General features: G+C 37.6%; 1 protein-coding gene across 2 annotated transcripts in view; it reads right to left on the bottom strand.

The window, feature by feature from the left end:
• The window catches only part of DNAH7 (dynein axonemal heavy chain 7), a 270,159-nt gene that overhangs the window by 203,449 nt on the left and 54,606 nt on the right, over nt 1-12,104 (bottom strand). For both annotated transcript variants that reach the window (XM_030328070.1, XM_030328069.1), the window contains 6 exons: nt 11,685-11,957; nt 10,786-10,913; nt 7,746-7,824; nt 5,799-6,023; nt 2,842-2,988; nt 685-1,370 (listed from right to left, as the gene is read on the bottom strand). In XM_030328070.1, the coding sequence (XP_030183930.1) occupies nt 685-1,370; nt 2,842-2,988; nt 5,799-6,023; nt 7,746-7,824; nt 10,786-10,913; nt 11,685-11,957 (1,538 nt within the window). The remainder of the gene's footprint in view (nt 1-684; nt 1,371-2,841; nt 2,989-5,798; nt 6,024-7,745; nt 7,825-10,785; nt 10,914-11,684; nt 11,958-12,104) is intronic.

A 12,104-nucleotide genomic window follows, 5' to 3' on the forward strand; every position in this document is an offset into this window, starting at 1 on the left:
GGAGAAAGAAAATCCCCCAGAGCCTGACATGGGGCTCGAACTCATGAACCATGAGATCATGACCTGAACCAAAATCAAGAGTTGGATGCTCAACCAACTGAGCCACCCAGGTGCTCCAGGATTTACTCTCATTTTTAAGGTAAAATATAAACTGCTTAATACAAATCACAAAAATTTTAAAAATGGACAGGACAAGGATTTAATATAATCATCCATGTCAGATGCCTGAAACTCCAGACTAGAGTCATAATATTCATACGTCTGCACTTACCCAGCCATCCATCTTGTACAGGAGTGAAAATTACAATCAACTTTCAAGGATCATCTGCCCTAACCTAATTAGTATATTTGGAAAATGACATTATCTTCAATTTCATAGTTTATGTGTTCTACAAACTATGTACATAGATGTGAAATGATTTTTGAGTCAAACATATAGGATCAGATCGTAGGCAATAAAAATGAATATCTGGAGGCTGATTGTCCACTACCTTTGTTATGACTACAGACCATAGCGAAGGAATAAGTACTATTCCAAAAGCAAAGAAGGTTATCAAACCTTACAAACTACTATTTAAAATATTAAGTATGAACTGCAGAATCGATTTTCAAAAAGAACTGTATATTACCTACAAGTTACAATTTTGATAACAACATTGACGCGTCATATAAATATTACGTTACCTTATTTGTTTTTCGTAAGGCTTAATGAAAGGAGATCCTCGCATAGTTTGTGTTTTAATAATGTGGTCATCCAACAACATCTGAATTTCATCAACTGATGACAAAATAAATGTCCCACTTTCTCTATAAGGAAGAATGACAAATTCCATTGCATCCCACTCATTAGTCATCTTGTCCATGGCCTTTTCGAGAGAATATTCTTTGCTAGCTGCTTCACTAATACCTTCAAATCTATCTAAATAGGGTTCCAAATTCATGTCTAAAAAAGAGAAGACGGTGGAGTCATCTGCTGGCTGCAGTGGGTAACCAACAACATTGGACATGGCCTGCCAGTGCCTGGGGCGCAAACCAGGATTACAGATCACTTGAATGAGAGGAATGTGCTGCTTGAAATCTTCCACCTTTGCTTTTACTTTTTTTGTCATTGCCAACGCATTTGGAGAATCATGGAAGGTTTTTTCCAGTTTATATAGTCCTCTCCAGTAATTTCCAACATCTATTTCTACTTGGTCTGGATTCACCTTATGATATGGTCCTTCAGTCCATCCTCGGTACTTGTTGCTAAATTCAACAGCAGTTTCATAAAGACGAAGATAAGGGTTCAAGCCATCTTGGATTTTTTTGCGTTGAGGATATATTGACGGTAGCCAACCAAATGCCTCTTCTTCAGCATTAAATTGCTCAATCTAGAATGACAGATATTAGATTTATTATTCTGGAAGTGAATGATAATCAGTATTAATTTTTTAAATATTTTTTATGAAATATGACCCCAAAACCCTCACTAAACCCCAAAGTTAAACTTAAATCTGGCCATAATCCAGAAATACTGAGCAGTAATCTCTGTTTTCTATTTCTTTTTTACTACATTTTCCAGAGAACACTATCTGGTTAGGTTAGTTAAAATAATAACAACATATATAAAGAAATCTTTGCCCATCCAGATATATTGAGGATAGAGCATCATTTATTAACGAACAAGAACTTAAGTGTTTTCAATATGTATAGGATTGTATCAGGTACTGTGGAAAACAGAGGAAAAAAGTACTATATTGCAAAATACCAACTCCCAGGAGTCAGTTGTAACTGTTCAACAGTAAAATATGGCAGTAGAAAAGAGGTCTTGGATTAGTAGCTCTTTAATATAAATGAAAAGTATATGCTGAAAATGCTACAACGCTACAACTTAGAGGCAAGGGATCATGGTGAATAGATGCTTACATAGAGAAGACGAGTCTGAAGATGTGTAGGATAAGAAGAGGCCAAGAAAGCATTAATTTCCTTTTTGTTTAGCAGTGAAGTATGTGAGGATATGGGTGGTTTAGAGGAGAAATGTATAGCATCGAAAAGTGTGAGTTAGGTATATAAATTACACAGGTTACCCAAAATTCCAGTGGCTATAGAATTTTAAAACTACAGTTTCTCTTTTCTCAACATGTGTTTACATATTTGTGACTATTATAAACTATTTAATTCCCTGAACTGATACTAAAATCTTTCAATGTAAGAAAAACGGGAAAGCATCATAATATGGTCTGTTTTCATATTCCCCCTTTTTATAAAAAAATGCAATTAAAAATCTCAAACATCTTATTTGGCAAAGGGTATGACTTTTCCCCCTCCAGCTTCTTCTGATGAGAAAGCTGACTTCTGACACAGCAATATTGGGAAAAATGTGGCTTGATGGGAGAAAGTAATGGGCCTAATTTAAAAACGTGGCCACCAAATCTACACTGGCTTCTGTGAAGATAGGCAAACTTAAGTAGTAACCAGGTGCTAGCAAATAATATAAATGATTAAATGACACAAAATTAAAAATAAGCAGATGGAGATAGAACTATCTCTCAAATAAAAGATGAAGGCCACTGGAATGTTATAACTATCAAAAGAAAAAAAACAAAGCTGCTTCTCCTTGAAGCTTGTCTGTAAGATCTATTTTTGTCATTTGTTTTTTAAAATTTTAATTCCAGTAGAGTTAACCTATCGTATCATATTAGTTTTAGGGGTACAGTGTAGTGATATTTGTGCCATTTATATTATTCTGTAAAGGTAGTTACACTTATACTTGAATCTATTTTTAAAAGGTGAATACACGGTACAGACTCAATGCTCTTTCTTTTCAACTAATTCATCCTCTTAAAAATTTTAAAATTATACCTTGTCTGCTGCTAAATCCAACTTTCCATTCAGTGTTTGAGCCTTTCTCAGGTATCGTTGTACATCCTGAAGGTCTCCGAAGGAGTAAAATTCTTCTGACTGTTTCGCATAACTCTCCAATTCCTCCACAAACCGTTCACACCGTAACTAGTACAAATAATATTTGTTGTTACAACTTTTTAAAGGCAAAACCCCTAGGCATCCCAAGAAAATTTAAATATTTATAAGGATTATCAGAATTATTATCACTGGCAAAATGTAAAGAAAGGAATGATCTGGAAGAGGGCAGGGATCTAAAACATGCAGAATTTTTAACAGTCAAGATTTAAAAATAATGGGGACGCCTGGGTGGCTCAGTCGGTTAAGCGTCCGACTTCAGCTCAGGTCACGATCTCGCGGTCCATGAGTTCGAGCCCCGCCTCGGGCTCTGGGCTGATGGCTCAGAGCCTGGAGCCTGTTTCTGATTCTGTGTCTCCCTCTCTCTCTGCCCCTCCCCCATTCATGCTCTGTCTCTCTCTGTCTCAAAAATAAATAAACGCTAAAAAAATTTTTAAAAAAAGATTTAACAATAATGGATTGAGTTCCTATAATTGACAAATTAGACAAAGTTAAACTTATACTATCAGTGTAAGAAATTCTAACCAACAAAATAAGAATGTGTTAAACAATGGTATTATGCTTTAGTATGCTAAAGAATGTATGCTAACAAACGATTTAGAAGAATTTTTTAATTTATAATCATCAAGTATGGGGTTAAGAGAAAGTTCCACTTTTTTAAGGGCTATAAAGAGATCCCTGGCATTTTTATAAACAATGGAAAAAGACAGACTTTCTTTAATTGTGTTCTGAATTCAGTAGTTTTTCAACTTTCAATCCTAAAACAAAATATTCCAAGGTTATTTTCCTTGTCCTATGGGCTTTTTTCACAGGAAATGTGCAAGGACAAGGTAAGTAAATCCAGATTTTAAAAACTAAAAACTATAGCCTTCCAATATAAAACAGGTTTGTTTTGTGTAATGAGAAAAGCTCATTACAAAATTGTCACTGGTAAGGCACTCCAAATTAAATGGCTCTTAAAAAAATGCCTCTTAATAAAATATTCAAAGTCAAATCTGGGTTATTCAAAAATAGATTTTATATTTTATGGATTATCTAGGCTTATTTCTGTCTTCTTTAGCTCATGGCAATTTTACTGCGCTGGCTCAGTTGGGGAAAGAAAATGAGAGGATGAAATTCATCAATATTATGTGTAGTTTCCAGAATAGTAAACTTTGGGGCGCCTGGGTGGCTCAGTCAGTTGAGCATCCGATTTCAGCTCAGGTCATGATCTCACGGTTCGTGAGTTCGAGCCCCGCATCGAGCTCTGTGCTGACCGCTCAGAGCCTGGAGCCTGTTTCAGATTCTGTGTCTCCCTCTCTCTCTGCCCCTCGCCCACTCACGCTCTGTCTCCCTCTGTCTCAAAAATACATGAACATTAAAAAAAAAAATTAGAATGGTAAACTTTACAACAAAGTGTAGATAATTCTGGGCCACCTAGCAATTTCCAAAAAATCTATTATAGTGTAACTTCTTTGTCTAATACTATCATGATGTTTTCTACAGGTTTAGAAAATTCTGAAATGACCTAAATGGACAACAGAAATATAGACTACAGGTTGTTTTTGTTGTTTTTGTTGTTTTTAAGTTTTGTTTTTTTTGTTTTGTTTTTGAGAGAAAGCGTGCGCGTACGCAAGTGGAAGAAGAGCAGAGAGAAAGAGACAGAATCCCCGGCAGCCTCCACACTCAGCACAGAGCCCACATGCAGGGCTCAATCTCAGGAACAACAAGATCATGACCTGAGCCAAAATCAAGAGTCGAGTGCTCAACTAACTGAGCCACCCAGGTGCCCCTAGACTACAGGTTAAAATAAAGGTTTTTGTTTAAGCCTATCAATTATTCTCTAAACAACGATCCCCTGAATTAATTGTATTTTCTGTAATGTGATAGGAAGAGGCTAGACTTTCTATCAAAGGACATCTCTCCTGGCTGACCAGGCACAAGTCTCTCCACTTTGGGAACCTCCGTTTCTTCATCTGTGAAATGAAACTGAAAATACTAAACTGTTTATTGATACAATAGCTATGGAGTGCTCACACTGTTGTAGTGTGTCAGGCACTGCACCGGCCCATGGGTATAAATGGAGGAAAGGAACAAATCAAACAGCCCTGCTGTCAAAGAGCTGACCATCTACTGGGGAGATGCACCTGACGATAATAACATAAACAATCAGGTACTTGGTCCAGTGGAGATGTGTTAAAAGTGTAATGGAAGCAGAGAGGCAGAATTGAGGTCTGGTTGAGCAGAATTCTGAAAAAGTCAATCAGGTACACAGATAGACAAGAACGTGTGTGGGCCAGCTGTGTGCTCACAAGCCAATGGAGAGAATGTGCAAGAGAGGAGAGGTGTAGGAAGGCAGGGACCTAAAAGTTGCTCAGGGTTGCTGAGAAGTCAAGAACAAGGAGTGGAGAAGGTAGAAAATGAAGCTGGACAAGTAGACGAGGGGACATCCCAAATCATCCTCTATGAAAGACACACAAAATGGTAAGAGTCACTGAATGTCAGAGCAAAGACTCTGGGCATAATTATGAGGTGAGTTTGAGTGACTATGAAGCTCTTCACCAAAAGAGCTTTGATGTTACACAGTAAAAATAACTCAAAAGAGTGCTATAAGCTGTATAAGATAAACACTATTTTTATTAATGGTCATTTGTGAGCAATATATTAGAAGTTTTTGCCCTTGAAAATCAAGAAAGGATACCATATCGATGCAGTATGTATACCATCTTCTACTAAAATTGATGATATGAGAAAGCTTATATATGTGACCCCGTGAAACAGAGTTGACAATGCTATGTAAGAGGTTAAAACTTAAACATTTCCAGAAAATGAAAATAATTTAAAATATCTATGATGCCAACCTTAAGACCTTCTTGATATTGTTCTGTTTTTTCTTTAATGATTTTCCTGTGCTCATCAAAAATTTCATCCATTCTTCCATACCATTGGAAAACATTATTATTTAGCCTGATGTCTGCTGGAGAGAAGTTGGTGCACTCGATGAGGAAGGCAAGGCAGTTTTTAGAATCCACCAGTCTCTGTTCCAATTCAACCATGTCAGTCGTCTCTACTTTCTGAATATAAGCCTGAAGGAAAATAAAAATTACAAATGGCATTTTAATGAACAGCTCAAGTCAAAAAAGAGGCTGTGGAGATGCTTTGCATTAATACGTACAGACTTCTTAGCAGTGTAGACTTTTGGTTCAAGACAGGAGACTGCAGGACAGTTTACTTCTCTTTGGTTCCAAGCACCTCCTCACAACAGCAGTGGGGAAAAAAATACAAATACTGGGCAACACATAAAAAAGAAAACCATGGGGCACCTGGGTGGCTCAGTCGGTTGAGCAACTGACTTTGGCTCAGGTCATGATCTCATGGTCCGTGAGTTTGAGCCCCTCGTCGGGCTCTGTGCTGACAGCTCAGAGCCTGGAGCCTGCTTGGGATTCTGTATCTCCCTTTCTCTCTGCCCCTCTCCTGCTTGTGCTCTATCTGTCTGTCTGTCTCTCTCTCTCAAAGAGTAAACATTATAAAAAAAAAAAAAGAAAAGAAAAGAAAACCAGAGGGGCGCCCAGGTGGCTCAGTGGGCTAAGTGTCCGACTTTGGCTCAGATCATGATCTCTCAGTTTGTGAGTTCCAGTCCCGCATCGGGCTCTGCTGACAGCTCAGAGCCAGGAGTCTGCTTCAGATTCTGTGTCTTCCCCCTCTCTCTACCCCTCCACTTTTCTGTCCCTCTCCTTCCCTCCCTCCCTCTCTCTCTCTCTCTCTCAAAAACAAACAAATATTTAAAAAAAAAAAAAAGAAAGAAAACCAGAGAATGTTATGGTTTTCTGGGAGAGATAAAGCAGATAATATCCTCTCTTCTTTCAGAATAGCATTTGGGGGCACCTACTACTGTGCCTGACATCATACCAGGTGCTGGAAATTCTGCACCTGACGGGGTCAACAGACTGGGGCTCTGCCCTCAGAGACTTTCTGGACTAGCTGGGGAGACAACTGTTAGTCAAATCCCCACCACCGCAACAAATGTAAAAGTGCAAATTTGCAGCGGACACCAGCCCTACAACACTTTCCTTAATGACAAAAACGAAAATACAGCTATGGCAGATTTCATAAGAAATGGGCTACACCTGTATGAGGAAAACTACAATACTTTATTGAAGGATAGGTTTACAGTTCTAAATAAATGTAGAAACATATGTTAAGATGTAATATTCTCAAGATGTAAATTCTCCTCCACTGAGGAGGATTTCAATCAAAATTTGAATTTCAACGGAAAGTGCAATGGCATTTCAATTACACGAAGAGCTCCAAAATTTCACTTCCCCCAGTGGTGAAAACTCTGCCCTGTGGTGTCTTCTCAGGCTGACTGTGGCCATGTGACCTGCTTTGGCCAATGAAATGTTAGCTAATGTGGTACCCAGAGCAACTTGAAAAGCACGTACACCTGGACTTGTTTTTGTGTCTCCACCATGCCTTGAGAACATGCCCAGTGAGCCTGCCGGAGTGTAAGAAACAAGTGGAGCAGAGTCAAATTGCCAAAGAGAGTTACACCAGTCAACCCAACTGAGAACTAGCTGACGCAGTTGAGTGAGTGACCCAATCGTTACCAGAACTGGCTTGTGAGTACCCAGCCTGAATCACCAAACTTCAGACTCATGAGCTAAGAATAACAAAACAAAACAATGCATGATTTTAAGCCTCTTAACTTTTGGAGTGACTTGTTATTGTATTATCATGTTGACAATAACAGCTGGGGAAAAAACAATTAACTTATACACATACGGCTATAAAAAGTTTATAAATAATACCTTCATTTCCATTAGTTCTGCTGTATTTGGAGGAGTGCTAAGAGCTTTTTCAGCTATCTTCTCAAATTCATCACATAATCTGAAACATCAAACAAAATTAATCTTATGTAATTCAATTTTATTCCTAAATACATCCCTATATACTATTTAAATGTGCCATTGCAGGGGCGCCTGGGTGACGCAGTCGGTTAAGCGTCCGACTTCAGCCAGGTCACGATCTCGCGGTCCGTGAGTTCGAGCCCCGCGTCAGGCTCTGGGCTGATGGCTCAGAGCCTGGAGCCTGTTTCCGATTCTGTGTCTCCCTCTCTCTCTTCCCCTCCCCCGTTCATGCTCTGTCTCTCTCTGTCCCAAAAATAAAATAAAGAAACGTTAAAAAAAAATAAAATAAATAAATGTGCCATTGCAAATACTACTCAGTCATCAAAAAAAGAAAAAAAAAAGAAATCTTCCCATTTGCAACAATGTGGGTGGAGCTAGAGTGTATTATGCTAAGTGAAATAAGTCAGTTAGAGAAAGACAAATACCATATGATGTCACTCATATGCAGAATTTAAGAAAGATAGATGAACATATGGAAATGAGAAAAAGAAGGGAAAAAAAAAGGAAACAAGCCCTAACAGACTCTTAATGATAGAGAACAAACTGAGGGTTGATGGAAGAAGGTGGTTGGGGGGTGGGCTAGATGGGTGATGGGTATTAAGGAGGGCACTTGTCGTGATGAGCATTGAGTGCTGTTTGTAGGCAATGAATCACTGAATTCCACTCCAGAAACCAATATTGCACTGTATGTTAACTAAATTTTTTTTTTTAAATGTGCCATTACATGAAAAATAAAGATGCTCTTATCTGTATGAGATCTAAAAAATTAAAAGCAAATTTGTGTCCATACTCATTCAATACACGTTTAACGATCATCTATTGCATACCCAACTATAATATTAAGTGACAGAGATAGAGAAGTAGAGAAGATATAATAATGATTCTCAAGCAGTTCATAATACTATATAAAAGACAGGACCATAAACAATCACTTCTAATCTAGAATTTTAGGAGCTTTACCAGAGATTCAGTTGAGATAACACCAAAAAGGTGTTACTAAATCAGAGAGTGATTCACTCTACTTGCAGGGAATGGTTAAAATGGGTCTATATGTTCAGAAACTTCTGGTCATACGCAAATATCTCCTACTCATTTTGGTTGTGGCCAATATAATGAACTTACTGTGAAGTTAAAAAAAAAAAAAAAAAAGTAATGGAAGCTAAAAAAGTCCAGGTAAAATGTGTAGAAATTTCTTCAAGAAGATTGGCTGTGAGATGAAAGAGAGAGAAATAACATGGTGATGAGGTTGGGTTGAAGTCGGGGGGAGGAGGTGGAAGACGAAAGAGGGTTTTGAACACGATTTTAAGTTTGAAAGGCAGAAGCCACAGCAAAGGAGAGATTTAAGTGAGATACAGAGGAGACGGATGACTGGCCGAACCAGCTCCAGAAGGATGGAGGGCAATGAGGTTGAGCCCATAGGCAAAGAGAAGAACTTTGAGTGGTGTGATAGACTCTTACCCTCTGAAAAGTGCAGAGAGACAAGGATGAGGGGTTCATAAAGAGGTGAGTTGAGACATGTAGAGGCAAGAAGTTGAGGCATTCATATCTAATGGCTCCACTAATATTCCGGGTACGTCCTCTGTAAATCAGATGAGTGTGGTGAGAGGTAGTATTAGGAGAAAAAAGGGAAGTAGAACTGATACGAGCTCAGAGGGCAGTTTGGAGGCAGGGAAAATAGCTATGAAATTAAAATAAATATTTCACTCAGCATGAAAAGCTACAAGTAAAAGACATTTTCACTATTCTTCCACAACTTTTAGAAGAAAAGGTGCTTTTACAGCTGAATATAGGATTCTAGTTCCTGGAGAATCTCTACACAAGTCCTCTTTCCTCAGAGTGTGAAAGGAACACAAATCAGTCCTAGTTGTTAAAATATACCATGCCATTTTCATACCTCACACCCTTCTACGTGTTACCTTTTTCTACCTGGAATTCTTTGACTTACATTGTTCACCTGGCAGACTCCTACTACTCATCCTTCAAAATGAATTCACATAGTCTCTTCCTCTTTGTAACTAGCTTTCCCTTGATTTTCCTCTCTTCCCCAACCTCCACGGTGAAAGAATTTCATCATTTCCTTCTCTGTTCTACTTCCGTAGCTCACTACAATATTTACCAAGTCCTATTGTAATTTATCGGTTTGTTGTATGTCTATTTCCTCTACAACATTGTAACTTCCTTCAGCAGATTTGTTCATATTCAGAGTATAAGTACCTACTGTTGTGCCTAATACAAGCTTCCTTCAGGCTTTTACACAACCTGAATATTCTTTTCAAGGATCTAATTTTTCCTCTAATCCTGTAACTGTTACAAAATTTCTGAGTATTTGGTGGGGATGGGGAGGATTTTCCACGAAACTGATACCAGAAAAGAGGTTCCAAGAGCAACACTAAAACCAGTTGTTGAAAGACTAGTTCTACTTCTTGCCTTAAATCAACAGGTATTCTGCTTTACATCTTAGCATTCTGTGAGTTTATTTAACATGAGCCAGTTTTCCTAAAAATCTCCAGGTTAGTCAACAAGTTTTAGTTAAGACAACAAGTTATCATAGCTTTGGAGAGTAATTACAGTAAGATGAAGTTCCAAATTTGAGGATCCATCAGGACCCATGACAACTACTGGGTAAATCCACTTTGAAAATCCATTTTGTATACTGATTATACAAACTTATTATTCCCCTTAGTGAAGTCAGATAACACCCATCTTACATGTACAAACAAAATGTACATTTTAATACCCCCTTAACTGAGACAATCGGGAAGGCGCATTTGTGGTGAAAAATAATAATAGTCACAAAATAACAAAACCAAGTAGAAATAAGTTTGGCATTATCTTTTTGGAGGGTCACTGATGACACTGTTCTAATCCCTAATTTTATTTGAATGACAATTGGTTCTATCTAACATCCCCCTGAAAAAACTAATCAATATCACATAAATACCTTGTATTTACTTCCTGATGATTTCTGAACATTTTAGCTATAAGTCTTCCACAAATCATGTCTGCTCGCTTCACCAAAGCTCTGATTAATTCCTCACAGCGCATTTCAAACATTCCTAAACGGATAGTCTACAATGATAAGTATTAAAAGCTTAATAAACATAAAAAGAAATAAAAAATCCCACACTTTTGCCTCTCTCACAATATTGGTTTTGTGTGTGCATGATCTAACAAGATTGAGTTTTTGTGGTTTTGTTTTTTTTTTTTTTTTACTATGATGCAGGCAGGATTTTCTAAATGCTCATTTGTATTTTACAACTATCTTCTGGGTAAATCTCCTTCAAGAGTTTGTTATCTTGGAAGCCAATTCTATTTCAGGACAACAAATGGATATACGAACTTTGGAGAATCGAGTTATTGCAAAATAGATAGTAAGGGATTTAAATGCTATAGATAGTAAGGGATTTAAATGCTATATTTGCTCTATACAAAACAGGAATGCGTGCTTAGGGTGGAAAATGTGGAAACTATAAAAAAGGACAAAGGAAAATTTTAAATTACCAGTCTCTTACTAAACAGAAGCAATCACATTTTGGTGTAATTACCATATTTTCCAAAGGATTTATAAACATTACAGCAAAAAAAAAAGTAACTTCTTGGAATTTTTGAGGGCTCAAATCATGTAAGTACTTAAAAGTCAGGCTTGAAATACTAGACTTCCAGCCCTATAAGCACAAGAGCCCTGTGCAGGGCTCGGCCATGTTTGGCACACAGAAAGGCAGTATTTTCCCTGTTGAGAGTAACGGTCTGATTCTTTCACTGCATGGTCTACAAACACATCCTAATGAAATTGGGAAAAGATCGTTACAAAGAACAGCTGTGCAAGAATGGATCATTCACCTTTCTAGATGTGTACTGTATTTCCTCTATTAGTTTTTGGTACTTGCGAATTTCTTGTATTATTTTCTCATAATTATGATTTTCTTCAAGGAAAACATCAACATCTTGCTCGGCTTTTCTGGTGATCAGAAAGTTGTACTTGTCGTAGAATCTGAGGTGCTCCAGAGGTGCCACGCTCTCTCTCATTATCACCTCCCTCACCTTTTCTTTGTGGGCCTCAATAATTTCATTCAGAATTATCGGCTTCAAGGTTGTTGGTTTAGACTTACTTTCCTAAACAAAGGGAAAAATAACGTTCATTTTGAAAAATAAATTTAGGTAGCCATAGTATTTATCTTTGCACAAATGCCAATCGTACCGTATTGTCTTTTATTTTTTCCTCACAAGGTCTTTTTGATTTTCTAATCTCTGTAGAAAGAT

The sequence above is a fragment of the Lynx canadensis genome, chromosome C1 (genome assembly GCF_007474595.2).
Source record: "Lynx canadensis isolate LIC74 chromosome C1, mLynCan4.pri.v2, whole genome shotgun sequence".
Classification (NCBI taxonomy): domain Eukaryota; kingdom Metazoa; phylum Chordata; class Mammalia; order Carnivora; family Felidae; genus Lynx; species Lynx canadensis.